This window comes from Myxine glutinosa, chromosome 10 (assembly GCF_964187855.1).
Source record: "Myxine glutinosa chromosome 10, kmMyxGlut1.1, whole genome shotgun sequence".
Lineage (NCBI taxonomy): Eukaryota > Metazoa > Chordata > Myxini > Myxiniformes > Myxinidae > Myxine > Myxine glutinosa.
In genome coordinates, this window is record NC_136270.1 from 99,437,813 (window position 1) to 99,450,503 (window position 12,691).

The 12,691-nt window shown below is 44.1% G+C and overlaps 1 protein-coding gene across 1 annotated transcript in view; it reads right to left on the reverse strand.

Moving 5' to 3' along the window:
- Positions 1–511: 511 nt before the first annotated feature.
- LOC144893964 (uncharacterized) overlaps positions 512–12,691 on the reverse strand; it is a 49,588-nt gene continuing 37,408 nt past the window's right edge. Inside the window, 1 exon segment of the mRNA XM_078785218.1 lies at positions 512–519. Within this exon segment, the coding sequence (XP_078641344.1) occupies positions 512–519 (8 nt within the window).

Genomic DNA, 12,691 nt, shown 5'->3' on the forward strand with positions numbered 1-12,691 from the left:
ACGGGTTGTCGCATTCATGTTGTGCCACAGAAAGGAACATCGAGCCTGATATACTCAACAGAAATTAACATTGGCACCTTGCTGAAAGAAGTTGACAGACTAAAACAGAGTCTTGATGAATCGGACTTTTTTTTAAGAAAGTGAAGATGAATATGAAAAGAACTATCACGATCATGACTTCTACTTGCGACAATCCTCCTACAATTCTGCAAGCTCAGTTGCTTCGCCAAGGTCAGGAAGAAAAGGATGAAAGACTGGAGGAAAAACTTCAGATAAAAAGAGGCAAGCGACACCGAAGAGCTCGAGCTGACCCTGAAGAAGATGAAGAATTGAACGAGCTTGCTAGGATGGAAATCTCCGACGGAGAAGCTTGACATCGAATCGTTGAGGAGTTCTACAACCACACAGCTTGGTTACTGACAGATATGGGGCGAGAGTTTGGAGAAGACGGTAAAGTAAAGTTGTGCTGCTGTTGCTGCAATCCAAACACCCAAACATGTCGGAATTGCTCTCACAGTTCTGAAAGAAACAAGACATAAGGATGATCACAAAGCTAAATCGATATTAAAATTGTAGAAGTTATTCTGACGCCCATAGATATGCAGTGCATTCAGAAAGTATTTAGACCCCTTCACTTTTTCACATTTTGTTATGTTGCAGCCTTATGCTGAAATCGTTTAAATTCATGTTTTACCTCATCAATCTACACTCAATACCCTATAATGACAAAGACAAAACAGAATTTTAGAAAGTTTTGCAAATTTATTAAAAAGAAAAAACTGAAATATCACATTGACATAAGTATTCATACCCTTTGCTATGACACTTGAAATTTAGCTCAGGTGCCTCGCATTTCTCCTGATCATCTTTGAGATGTTTCTACACCTGGATTGGAGTCCACCTGTGGTAAATTCAATTGATTGGACATGATTTGGAAAGGCAGACACCTGTCTATATAAGGTCTCACAGCTGACAATGCATATCAGAGCAAAAACCAAGCCATGAGGTCGAAGGAACTACCTGCAGAGCTCAGAGACAGGATTGTGTCGAGGCACAGATCTGGGGAAGCCTACAAAAAATTTTCTGCTGCATTGAAGGTTCCCAAGAGCACAGTGGCCTCCATAATTCTTAAATGGAAGAAGTTTGGAATAACCAGGACTCTTCCTAGAGCTGGCCGCCCGGCCAAACTGAGAAATCGGGGGAGAAGGGCCTTGGTAAGAGAGGTGACCAAGAACCCGATGGTCACTCTGGCTGAGCTCCAGAGATCCTGTGTGGAGATGGGAGAAACTTCCAGAACGACAACCATCACTGCAACACTCCACTGATCTGGGCTTTATGGCAGAGTGGCCAGACGGAAGCCGCTCCTCAGTGAAAGACACAGGAAAGCCCGCTTGGAGTTTTCAAGAAAGCACCTAAAGGACTCTCAGACTGTGCGAAACAAGATTCTGTTGTCTGATGAAACCAAGATTGAACTGTCTGGCTTCTGTCTGGCCACTCTGCCATAAAGCCCAGATCTGCCATAAACCTTTGACCTTTTGACCTTGAGTTGACATTTGACCTTTTTACCTCAAAAATAGTTGGTTTCCCAATTCAGTGAGGCACTGCAATTTTAATATAATTTTCAAGTCAATCAGATGAAAATTGACAGTTTTTCAGATAAAAATTGATGATGTTGGAAGTTTGACCTCGAGTTGACCTTTGACCTTTTGACCTCAAAAATAGTTGGTTTACCAATTTAGTGACTATAGTGACAATGCTCTTTAATTTTCAATTCAACCGGATGAAAAATGGCGATTTTAGAAATTCGACCTCCAGATGACCCTTTGACCTCCAGAAGATTTTGACCTTTGACCTCAAAATCAATAGGCTTCTCAATTGTGACGACCTATACAACTTGGTGAAGTTTCATGACGATCGGTTTAGAATTGTGACCTGTAGGCGAGTGACAAACAGACAACAACAAACACAACCGACCAATATACTTGAAAAATCTTCGATTTGGCAAGAAATAAACGGTAATAATATTGAGCTTATGCATTTTATGGTACATGTTTATAAACTGAAAATAGGGTACTTTAGCAAGTTGGGCGGCAAAGCTGACCTCGGGATTCTAAAAGTAGAATATCGAAAAAGGAATAAAACAGAGGCCTGCAAAGTGTAGGCTTTCGAGACCACCTTGCTTTCAGATGTGGTCTGTAGCACCGAGAGTAAATAGCTGCTATCTGAGTGTTGCATCTTCATTCTGGTGCTGGGCCAGGTTTTGGCTTGACGGTTAACGTGGCTGCCTTAAGATCTCAGGGTGTTGAGTTTGAGCCCCTGTGGTGCCATTAAATAACACAAGGTGGGTTGACTCAGCTTTTCATCCTCCGTCAAAATGAGTACCGGCTTGCTGGAAACGGGGAACTGCATAAGATGCACAGCGGTGCTTCAAGCAATGACGCAACCAGCAGACACAATCTGCATACAAAAACAAAAAATCGCACTCATGTCCAAATCAAGTGGTTGGTTCAGTTTGGCATTTGTAAATATGAAATAGGCAAAGCCTCGAAATGAACGAAACCCTTTAGAATGACCCTTTAGAACACCCTCGAAGTACCCTTTAGAACCCTTAGAATTAAAGATAGTGGGTTCGAAAGGTTCTTATTCTTCATTTTTGATGGACGGATGGAAGAAAGGACATAGCCAAATATTGACGCGACTTCACCGCCTCGTAATTCTGGAGCTATTTTTACGGCGTAGCCCATAGGGCAAAGCCGTCTAGAACCGTGTTTGAACGTCATGTATGTATGTATGTATGTATGTCCCCTCAAACATATACCAATCAGAGCTGAGGATCTGGTCACATGACAGGGTGATGTGATTACGTCTGATGTCATTACGGCGGTATGGCGGCTGACTCTCCAAACACCGCCATTTTGATTTATATTCCGTTCATGCCAAACATATCGTCGAACCTGTCATATATCACAATCGCCATGCTCTACCTTTACGTTTTTCATTCTGTGTGAAACACAAACAAACCGATTGTTAAAATAACCATCAAATATCGAAAGCATCGGAGTTACGTCTCTTCCAACAAAACGGTACATACCCAACCCTTGTGGGGTATAATCTAGATTACAGTAGATCTTCCCTCAGTTCTGCAAGTAAAACTTACCTCACGGATGTCTGGATTCCTCCAAATTTCTTTGTTTAATGTTATAAACAGCATTAGCGACTGTTTAAAAAGCTAATCATGTGTGTTTGTGGTTTATACTATTTTACAAGCCCGGCTACGCCGCTGTTAGACTCTCGGTCTTATTCTTTAGTGAACAGTAAGTCAAGGGGTTAATAGTTCTCGGGAACTCTCAGATATGCGAAGAAAAACAAATTAATTTTTATTTTGTTTTCTTTGCAGGAAACACTGATTCATTTGAAATAGATAAAATGAAGATCGACACTGCATGGGCCAAAAAAACCCACCATTTTGCAATACAGACATCCTGATATTCAAGTTCACCCCTGACTTTTTTTTTTTTAAATAAACATATTTGTAAGCGTTAGTGGAAGTGCAGAATCCCACATTCATTGATGAGAGTTAATGGGGCTTTTCCTGGCTTCCATTATTGTGAACAAATGCACTTAGGATCAGATGCATTAATTAATAATGCACAAGTGTACATTATAGTATTGATTGTTTATTACCAAACTGTTCTTTGCACATTCGGTGGTTTCTCTGTAACGAATAAGGAAATTGTGATACTTTGTGGTTACATTTGTTTTGAGATAATTGGAAGCAGTTTTCACTTGTGCCATTCAATATTTTATTGCATTTGATTCGTGAAGTCAATTCCTTCTTTGGGCTCTAAGGAGTCTAAAGAATGAGCATGTGCATGTGTGCTCTTTGAAAAGGAATCAAACTAGTGGTTTCATCAAACATTGTTCTGAAAACTGAAAGATTATACGTGCTCACAGAGGCGAATCATATTACGAACATCACTGTTACTTTACTTACATGGCATGGTGCACTATATGTTCATGTGGAATATTTTAAAGTCCGACGTGAACACCCAGTCTTGCATCATTTGGACACAAGCCTTAATGAACACCATAAAATCATTGTTTACAGGATTTAAACAATTTGTGATATTGGGTCAAATGACCTGGGACAAGAAGAAACATGTACCATCGATTTGCAAAATGCACAAAATAAAGGAGAGACTATCCAGATGAGATTGGAGAGCTCCAATTGAAACCAAATGAGGCTTTGATAAAACAATATGGAGAGAGAAAAGGTAAGCGTATGAAAACAAATTGGACAGTCACAAAATGTCTTCAGGGGCATGGAGGTAAAAATGTGCAGAAGAGAGCTTAGTTATGTAATGGGAAGGAAATGCAGCAAGGCTACTGTGTGACCTCACGCTGTTGCTATGGTGACTAATGCATTTCTTCTGCTCTGACTGTGCTCAGAACAACCAAGATTCTGCCCATGCAAGTAGCCGGAGAGCCGTGCCTTCAGAGGCCATGCACTGTATGCTCTTTGAATACTCCTCTGCCCCCACCTCTCCCCTCCACCCACTTCTGCTCAACCTGCTCTCCATGCCACCACCCCCACTCCAAAACTCATTTCTTCCACTGTGCTTGAGACTAGGCTTATGTGTTGCTGCCTACACCACTTTAGCTTTGGTATCGGCATATACACATTTTCACGTGCTATTTATGAATCCATCACCAAATATTTTCCTCTCTTGCATGTTTCTTTTCAAAAATCCTTTGAGTAGCTAGTCTGTATGGCTGGTGACAGCTCAAACAAAAATTAAGGATAAATGAATGGTTTGTGTTTTGGAGTGTTCCACTGAAATGATGAATGGGGGATCATATCTCCAAAGTGAGAGCACTCAACCTCCACATGAAGGCAGTTAACCCCTTGCTTCCACGATAATGCTTGCGCCATATACCTGTATTGTGCCAACAGTTGCTCCACTTACCTATGCATTCCGCAGTAAGCAATCGAATAACTCTAGGGTAACATACTTTCCTGATGCTTCACATTCAGGGAATTGAATCATTATGCACACTGACATCCTGAAGATGAGATGTTAAACCAGCTAGGATTCGTATCTAGACCTTAATTTATTCTACAATATCTTCTGAAAAGAGTAGGCTATTGTGTGCTATTACCTTTTCCAAATTATAAATTCCTGCCCTGGTTGAAGTCTTCTTCAGCAGCACCTTGGAATAGAGATCTACAATGTAAATAGTTTACTACAGAGTCATGTGTGCTTGATGCCCACAGAGGTGGATATAATGCATTACTTGAAACAACAAACTAAAAGACCTAACTGTTTGCAAACTATACAGTGTGTTCCAAAAAGACCTGGACAAATTTGGTTGTTCATATATTTAGTAGCACAAATGATACAACGATACTCTTTATTTGATAGGATACAGAAACTCATAAGGTTTTCTTTACCTTCAGATCTGGTGGTCTAATGTAAAAGAAAATGGCGACTCCACAGGAGAAATCTCAGTGCATCGAATGGTTCATCGAGACGAGATCCGACACACAAGTTCAGCGTAATTTCTATACATGGTATGGAAGGAATCTGCCATTGCGGACGAGTATCAGAGAGTGGTACAAGAGATGTAAGGAGCCTGGTAGTTGTCAGAAACAGAAGATTACCGGTCGACCAGGCACAAGTGCAGCAGACGTGAACAAGTGCGTGAATCATTTCAACAAAGTCCCAGAAAATCAATCCGACGAGCATCCAGAGAACTGGGACTACCAACCAGCACTGCATACAGGATTTGCATAAAAGACTGAAGCTTTATGTCGAAAAGGTGCAGATTCTGCAGGAACTCAAACCAAATGAAGGACCCAAATGCAAGGCGTTTGCCTTGGATGACAAAGATTACCTGAAAAATGTCATGGTCATGCTTTTATGTATTGGGGAAGGCTTTCCGGCACAATATGAAGATCTGGGGCTCTGAAACCCCACCCCCCCCCCCCCCCGTGGTCATTGAGCACATACGCAACAGTACAAAGGTGAATGTGTTGTGTGGCCTTCTCCATGGCTGCTTGGTGGGCCCGTTTTTCTTTGCGGAGGATATAGTGACATCAACAATTTGCATGAACATGTTGGAAGGATTCACCTTCCGATAGATTGAAGACCTGCAACTCGATATCATTTTTCAACACTGTGTGTGTGTGTTGTACCGTCCACCAAACAGTGATGACTCCATCTACATCTCGCTGTCTGATAATATGGACCAACTTCTATCTACTCATCCCAACTCTCTCTTCCTCATATGTGGTGATTTCAACTGTCATCATGCCAGTTGGCTGGGTGTGGGTACCTCTCTCACCAGCCATGGCTCCTCAGCAAAGGACTTCTGCGACTCACTGGGACTGACACAATCTGTCAATTTCCCGACCCGGATCTCAGTCAACGGAACATCTTCTCTTCTGGACTTGGTTATGACTAACTTCCCTGAAAATGTCTGCTGCTCTTCTTCTGCTCCAATCGGATCATCTGATCATGTCCTTGTTAAAGTGGACATCTCTCTGACCATCCTCAGGGAGCCTGCTCAGCGTCGACGAGTCTGGCATTTCACTCAGGCCAACTGGCACGGTCTTCAAGCAGCCATCAATCATCTGGACTGGTCTCCCATCTCTACCACCTCTGACATCAACTCATCCTGGGAATTCTTCCAAAGTAAAATGCTCTCTCTCATGCACAGATTTATCCCATCTCGTCTTCAGTTGTCATACCCTTCCTCCCGTCCATGGTACACGGAATCTTGTGGTGAGGCTGTTAGCCAGAAACAACTTGCCTTCGTCTCCTGGAAAGCAAATCCAACGGAAGGAAATCTCATTTCTTTTCACAAAGCCCGAAACAAGTGTGTGTCCACCCTCAGGAGAGCCAGGAAACAATATCTCTCCGTTCTCAAGACCGAACTCTCTTATCTGTCTCCCTCTTCCAAATCCTGGTGGCGTCTGGTCAAATCCGTTTCTGGTGTTTGTTCCCCCTCCATCCCCTCCCTTACCTCAAACGGCTACACAGCTGACTCCGCACGTGAAAAAGCTGAATGCCTCAACTCTGTGTTTGCCTCGAAATCTTGTGTCCCAAACCCATCCCTCTCTGTACCCACCATACCAAGTTGTACCCTGCTGCTCCTGGACTCCGTGTCCTTTCCTCCTGACAAGGTGGAAAAGTTTCTGTCAACCCTCGACTCTGATTCTGAAACTGGACCCGACGGCATCAGCCCACGGGTCCTAAAATCCTGCTCTGCTGCTCTATCTCACCCTCTGTCTGTTCTCTTCACCCTCTCTTTTGCTCAAGGTCAACTGCCATCTGCTTGGAAATCAGCCAACATCACCGCTTTGCACAAAAAAGGTGCAAAAACAGATCCTAGCAACTACAGACCAATCAGCCTTCTCCCAATTATCAGCAAAGTCATGGAATCCATCATTGCTTCGGATATGAAATCTTTCCTCTTCTCCAATGGCTTGATCTCTGATCATCAATTTGGTTTCAGACCAGGTCACTCTACTTTGAACATGCTGCTTCTGCTGTCTCAACAATGGATGGAGGTCCTCAATGCCAAACAGGAAATTAGAGCTGTCTCCCTCGACATATCACGTGCCTTCGACACGGTCTGGCACCCCGCTCTGCTCACCAAACTCTCCTCCTTTGGTATCCATGGAAATCTCCACGCATGGCTGGCGGACTTCCTCTCTAGTCGTCGTCAACGTGTGGCCCTGAATGGGTTTCTCTCATCTCCTCTTCCTGTTCAGGCTGGAGTTCCCCAAGGCAGTGTTCTGGGCCCCGTGCTTTTTCTGGTCTTCATCAATGATCTCTCTGACTCTCTTGAAAATCCTCTCTATCTCTTTGCTGATGACTCCACTCTCTGCCGCTCCATTCCGCTTCCCTCAGATCGGCAGTCTGCAGCCTCCTCACTCTCTGAAGACTTGGACAAAATCACAGACTGGTCAAACAAGTGGAACATGTCTTTCAATCCTGACAAATCTCACACTCTTACTATGTCTCTCCGAAAAGATCGACTGGACAACCCTCCCATCTACTTTCTCAACAATCCTCTCCAAGAAGTTCTGTCGCTCAAGCTTTTGGGTCTCACTATCTGCCATGATCTTTCTTGGGAAAACCACATTTCCAAGCTGGCCTCCAAAGCCAGTCGCCGACTGGACATCCTTCGTCGTGCGAAGTCCTTCCTCGGCACACCTGAGCTCCTCACCACATACAAGGCTTTCATCCGCAGCTCAATGGAATACTGTTCTCCCCTATGGGCCGGTGCTCCTGCCTCACCCCTAGCTCGGCTTCACGCTGTTGAAACCAAAGCTTTCAGAATTATTGGAATCTCCCGCGATGAAGCTATCTCTGAGGGCCTTTCACTCACTCACCGCAGGCAGGTAGGTGGTCTTTCTGTCTTCTACCGACACCTCTCCGGCCTTGCACCCCCAGCTCTCTCTGTGCTCTGTCCCCCAAATATTCCTACAGGTCGCACAAGATCTGCCAGCAACCCTCTGATGGTTAAACTGCCAAAATCTCGGTTCTCTGCTCACCTTCACTCTTTCATTCCTCTTTTCTCCCGCCTCTGGAACAAACTCCCTCACTCCCTTCAATCCCACTCCTCCCTCCAGGTCTTTAAAACAGCTGTTCACCACCATCTCTTATCTTCCCCCATCCAAAACCTTGATCTTTTCTACCCCCGCTAATTCACCCCAGATCCACCTTGTTTGAAATTCCAACTTCTTTCCTGGAAGTCCTGGCAGTGTCCATATGTTTTATACCTCTCCCACCGCCCCCTTCCCATGCCCCCCCCCCCAAAGCCCTCGCCCTCTCTCAGATCTCTCGATGTCTCCATGTCTCTCGGTCCCTGCTCTCAAATGTTGTGTTTGTGTCCTTCCCCCTCTCTCTCCATCTTGTCTACCGCTCCCGATGTTTTATGTGTCGGTTTGTCTTTCTGTGTGATTAATGTTCGCTCTTTCACGAGCCTCGATCTTGTATACAAAAAAAAAAAAAAAAAGAAACAGGACGACGCTCCCCCTCATTGGGTCTTAGTCGTTCGAGCTGTCCTGAATGAATATTTTCCATGTCGTTGGATTAGCCGAGACAGAAAAACCACCTGGCCCCCACGATCACCAGACATAACCCCACCCCCCTTGATTTTTTTTCTGCTGGGGTGTGTCAAAGAAGTTGACTACTACACCAAGGTGGCACACTTGCAGGATCTTCGTTCTGGGATCACAGCTGCATGCGTACTCATGGACACAAACATGATGAGCTCAACATGGCAAGAAATCGTGGACCGCCTTGATGTCCTTCCTGCAAGCAACAAATGGAGCTCTCAGTGAAGTGAATTGATGGTGTGCACAAAACATTATGAGTCTCTGTATCATATAAACCAAAGGATATTGTTATATAGTTTGTGTTTCTATATATATTAACAACCAAAGTTGACCAGGTCGCACGGTCTAAAAGCGGCCATCAATCATCTAGATTGGTCTCCCATCTCTACTACCTCTGACAACAACTCATCCCTGGGAATTCTTCCAAAGTAAATTTATCTCTCTCTCATGCACAGATTAATCCCATCTCGTCTTCAGTTGTCATACCCTTCCTCCCGTCCATGGTACATGGAATCTTGTGGTGAGGCAGTTGCCCTGAAACAACTTGCCTTCGCCTCCTGGAAGACAAATCCAATGGAAGCCAATCTCATTTCATTTCACAAAGCTCGGAACAAGTGTGTGTCTAACCCGAGGAGAGCCAGGAAACACTATCTCTATAATTTCAATACTGAACTCTCAAACCTGTCTCCCTCTTCCAAATCCTGGTGGTGTCTGGTCAAATCTGTTTCTGGTGTTTGTTCCCCCTTCGTCCCCTCCCTTACCTCAAATGGCTACACAGCTGACTCAGAACGTGAAAAAGCTGAATTCCTCAACTCTGTGTTTGCATCAAAATCTTGTGTCCCAAACCCACCTCTCTCTGTACCCACCTCTCCCTGACAAGGTGGAGAAGTTTCTGTCAAATGTCAACTTTGATACTGCAACTGGACCAGACGGCATCAGCCCATGGGTCCAAAAATCCTGCTCTGCCGCTCTTTCACACCCTCTCTCTGTTCTCTACACCCTCTCTTTTGCTCAAGGTCATCTGCCATCAGCTTGGAAATCAGCCCACATTACCGCTTTACACAAAAAAAACAGATCCGTGCAACTACAGACCAATCAGCCTGCTCCCAATTATCAGTAAAGTCATGGAATCCATCATTGCTTCGGATATCAAATCCTTCCTCTTCTCCTTCCCTTCCTTCAAGGGTATTTTGGGTCTTCAGGGTCTTTGTGATCTTCAGGGTGCTTTGGGTCTTCGGGGTATTTTGGGTCTTTGTAGTCTTCGGGGCCATTTGGGTCTACAGAGTGTTTGGATCCTCAGGGCCTTTAAGGATCTTTTGGGCGTTTTGGGTGTTTTGAGTCTTCATGGTATTTTGGGTCTTCGAGGTGTTTTGGGTCTTCGGGATGTTTGGAGTTTTCCGGTCCATTTGGGTCGACAGAGTCTTTTGGATCCTCAGGGCTTTTAAGGGTGTTTTGGGTCTTCAGGGTCTTTTACGGGTGTTTTGGGTGTTTTGGGTCTTCAGCGTATTTTGGGTCATCAGGGTCTTTTGGGTCTTTAAGTGTGCTTTGGGTCTTCAGGGTCTTTTTGAGCCTCGGGGCCTTCAAGGGTATTTTGGGTTTTTGGGGTGTTTTGGGTCTTCGGGGTCTTCGGGTTCTTTGGGGTCTTTTGGTTTTTAAGGGTATTTTGGGTCTTCGGGGGTCTTTGTGGTCTTAAGGGGGACTTAAAAGGTCATCAAAGGTCTGAGGGGTCTCAGCAGTCTAAACGTAATTAAGCGGGTGTTAATTTTATTTGAAGAAAAAGAAGACATTTTGGTCGCATATAAACATACATACAAACCCACATAACGACATAACCACATACGTTTGCTCTATTACAATAAGATTAAGATATGTTCAAGTCAGGAGACGACGATGGTTCACGAGCGAGACGATGGTTCACGGGCGAGCGGTATTCAATGACAAAGGACGGACTATAACCGAAACAGGCCCGGACTGGGGGGTCGGGGGCCCACGTGGCAGGTGTCGGCCCCCGACATGCGGTGTACATGCCTATTTACAAAGGGCCCCAATGCGCTGCGTACGCAGGCGTTTAAGAGCCAGCTGTAAGTAAGTGTGTGGTGCTGGCCTGGAAATGTCAAAACGAAGGTTACTGACCTTGAAATGAGATAGAAAATAATGTATAATCAGTTATGAGGTTAGTTAGCTACACAATACCGACAATTCGGTTCGATTCCGACAACTTTGAAAATTTGACCTTTGTGACCTTCAAAGGTCAAAGGTCGAAGATTCTGAAATTTGTTAGAAAACTTGTATTTCATGATGTATGTGATAATATAAAAACATGTATGACATGTCACCCTATCAGGAAGCAAACAATGTAATAAAACCATCAAAAATCGACTTTTCTAAATTTCGTGACCTTGTGACCTTGACCTTGGGGCAAAAATGAAAAATCGAGCTCCGTGGGGCTAGACACATGACATTGGTCTAACCAAATATCGAAACCCCTGTCAGATTCCACTAACTCCCTCGGAGAAGATGTAGCCTGAACTCGATAACCCCTAAAAAGACATCTTTTCCGGGCGTGGCTCCGCCCACAATGGGCGCAATACGCCCACTCTAGGCAGGACACAACTAGATCATGATATCAACCTCCCACCCAAGTTTCAACAAGATCGGATGATATCATCGGGTAGTTATGCTGCGGACAGACAGACAAACAGACAGACAGACACACACCCATGACGAATATAGTGGTCACTGTTTGATAACTCGTGAACCAATATATAGATTATGAAAAGGATACTACTGAAACGATGCACTACTATATTAAGAAATCTGGGGTTAATTTGTCTGAAACGGCCCACAGGTGAGGCATGAAGCCGGTTGTGACCATGAAGCCGGTCACAGGTTGTGACCACAGTGTGGTCATTCTTGTATATTTATATGAGCCACAGACTTATTGATTAAGCTCATACCGCTATACTGTCTACTTTTCTTATTTAAAAAATATTGGTTCACGAGTTATCAAACAGAGTGACCACTATATTCGTCATGGGTGTGTGTCTGTCTGTGTGTCTGTCTGTCCGCAGCATAACTACCCGATGATATCATCCGAACTTGATGAAACTTGGGTGGAAGGTTGATATCATGATCTAGTTGTGTCCTGCCTAGAGTGGGCGTATTGCGCCAATTGTGGGCGGAGCCACGCTCGAAAAAGATCTTTTCAGGGGGTAATCGATTTCAAGCGACATCTTCTCCGAGGGGTTTGGTTGAATCTGACAGGGGTTTCGATATTTGGTTCGGCCAATGGCATGTGTCTAGCCCCACGGAGCTGGATTTTTTATTTATTTATTTATTTATTTATTATTATTTATTATTATTATTTTTTCATTTCATTTTTTTCACCGAATTTTCGGTATTGTGTAGCTAACTAACCTCATAACTGATTATACATTATTTTCTATCTCATTTCAAGGTCAGTAACCTTCGTTTTGACATTTCCGGGGCCTGGCCTGTCCGGGCCTGTTTCGGTTATAGTCCGTCCTTTGTCATTGAATACCGCTCGCTCGTGAACCATCG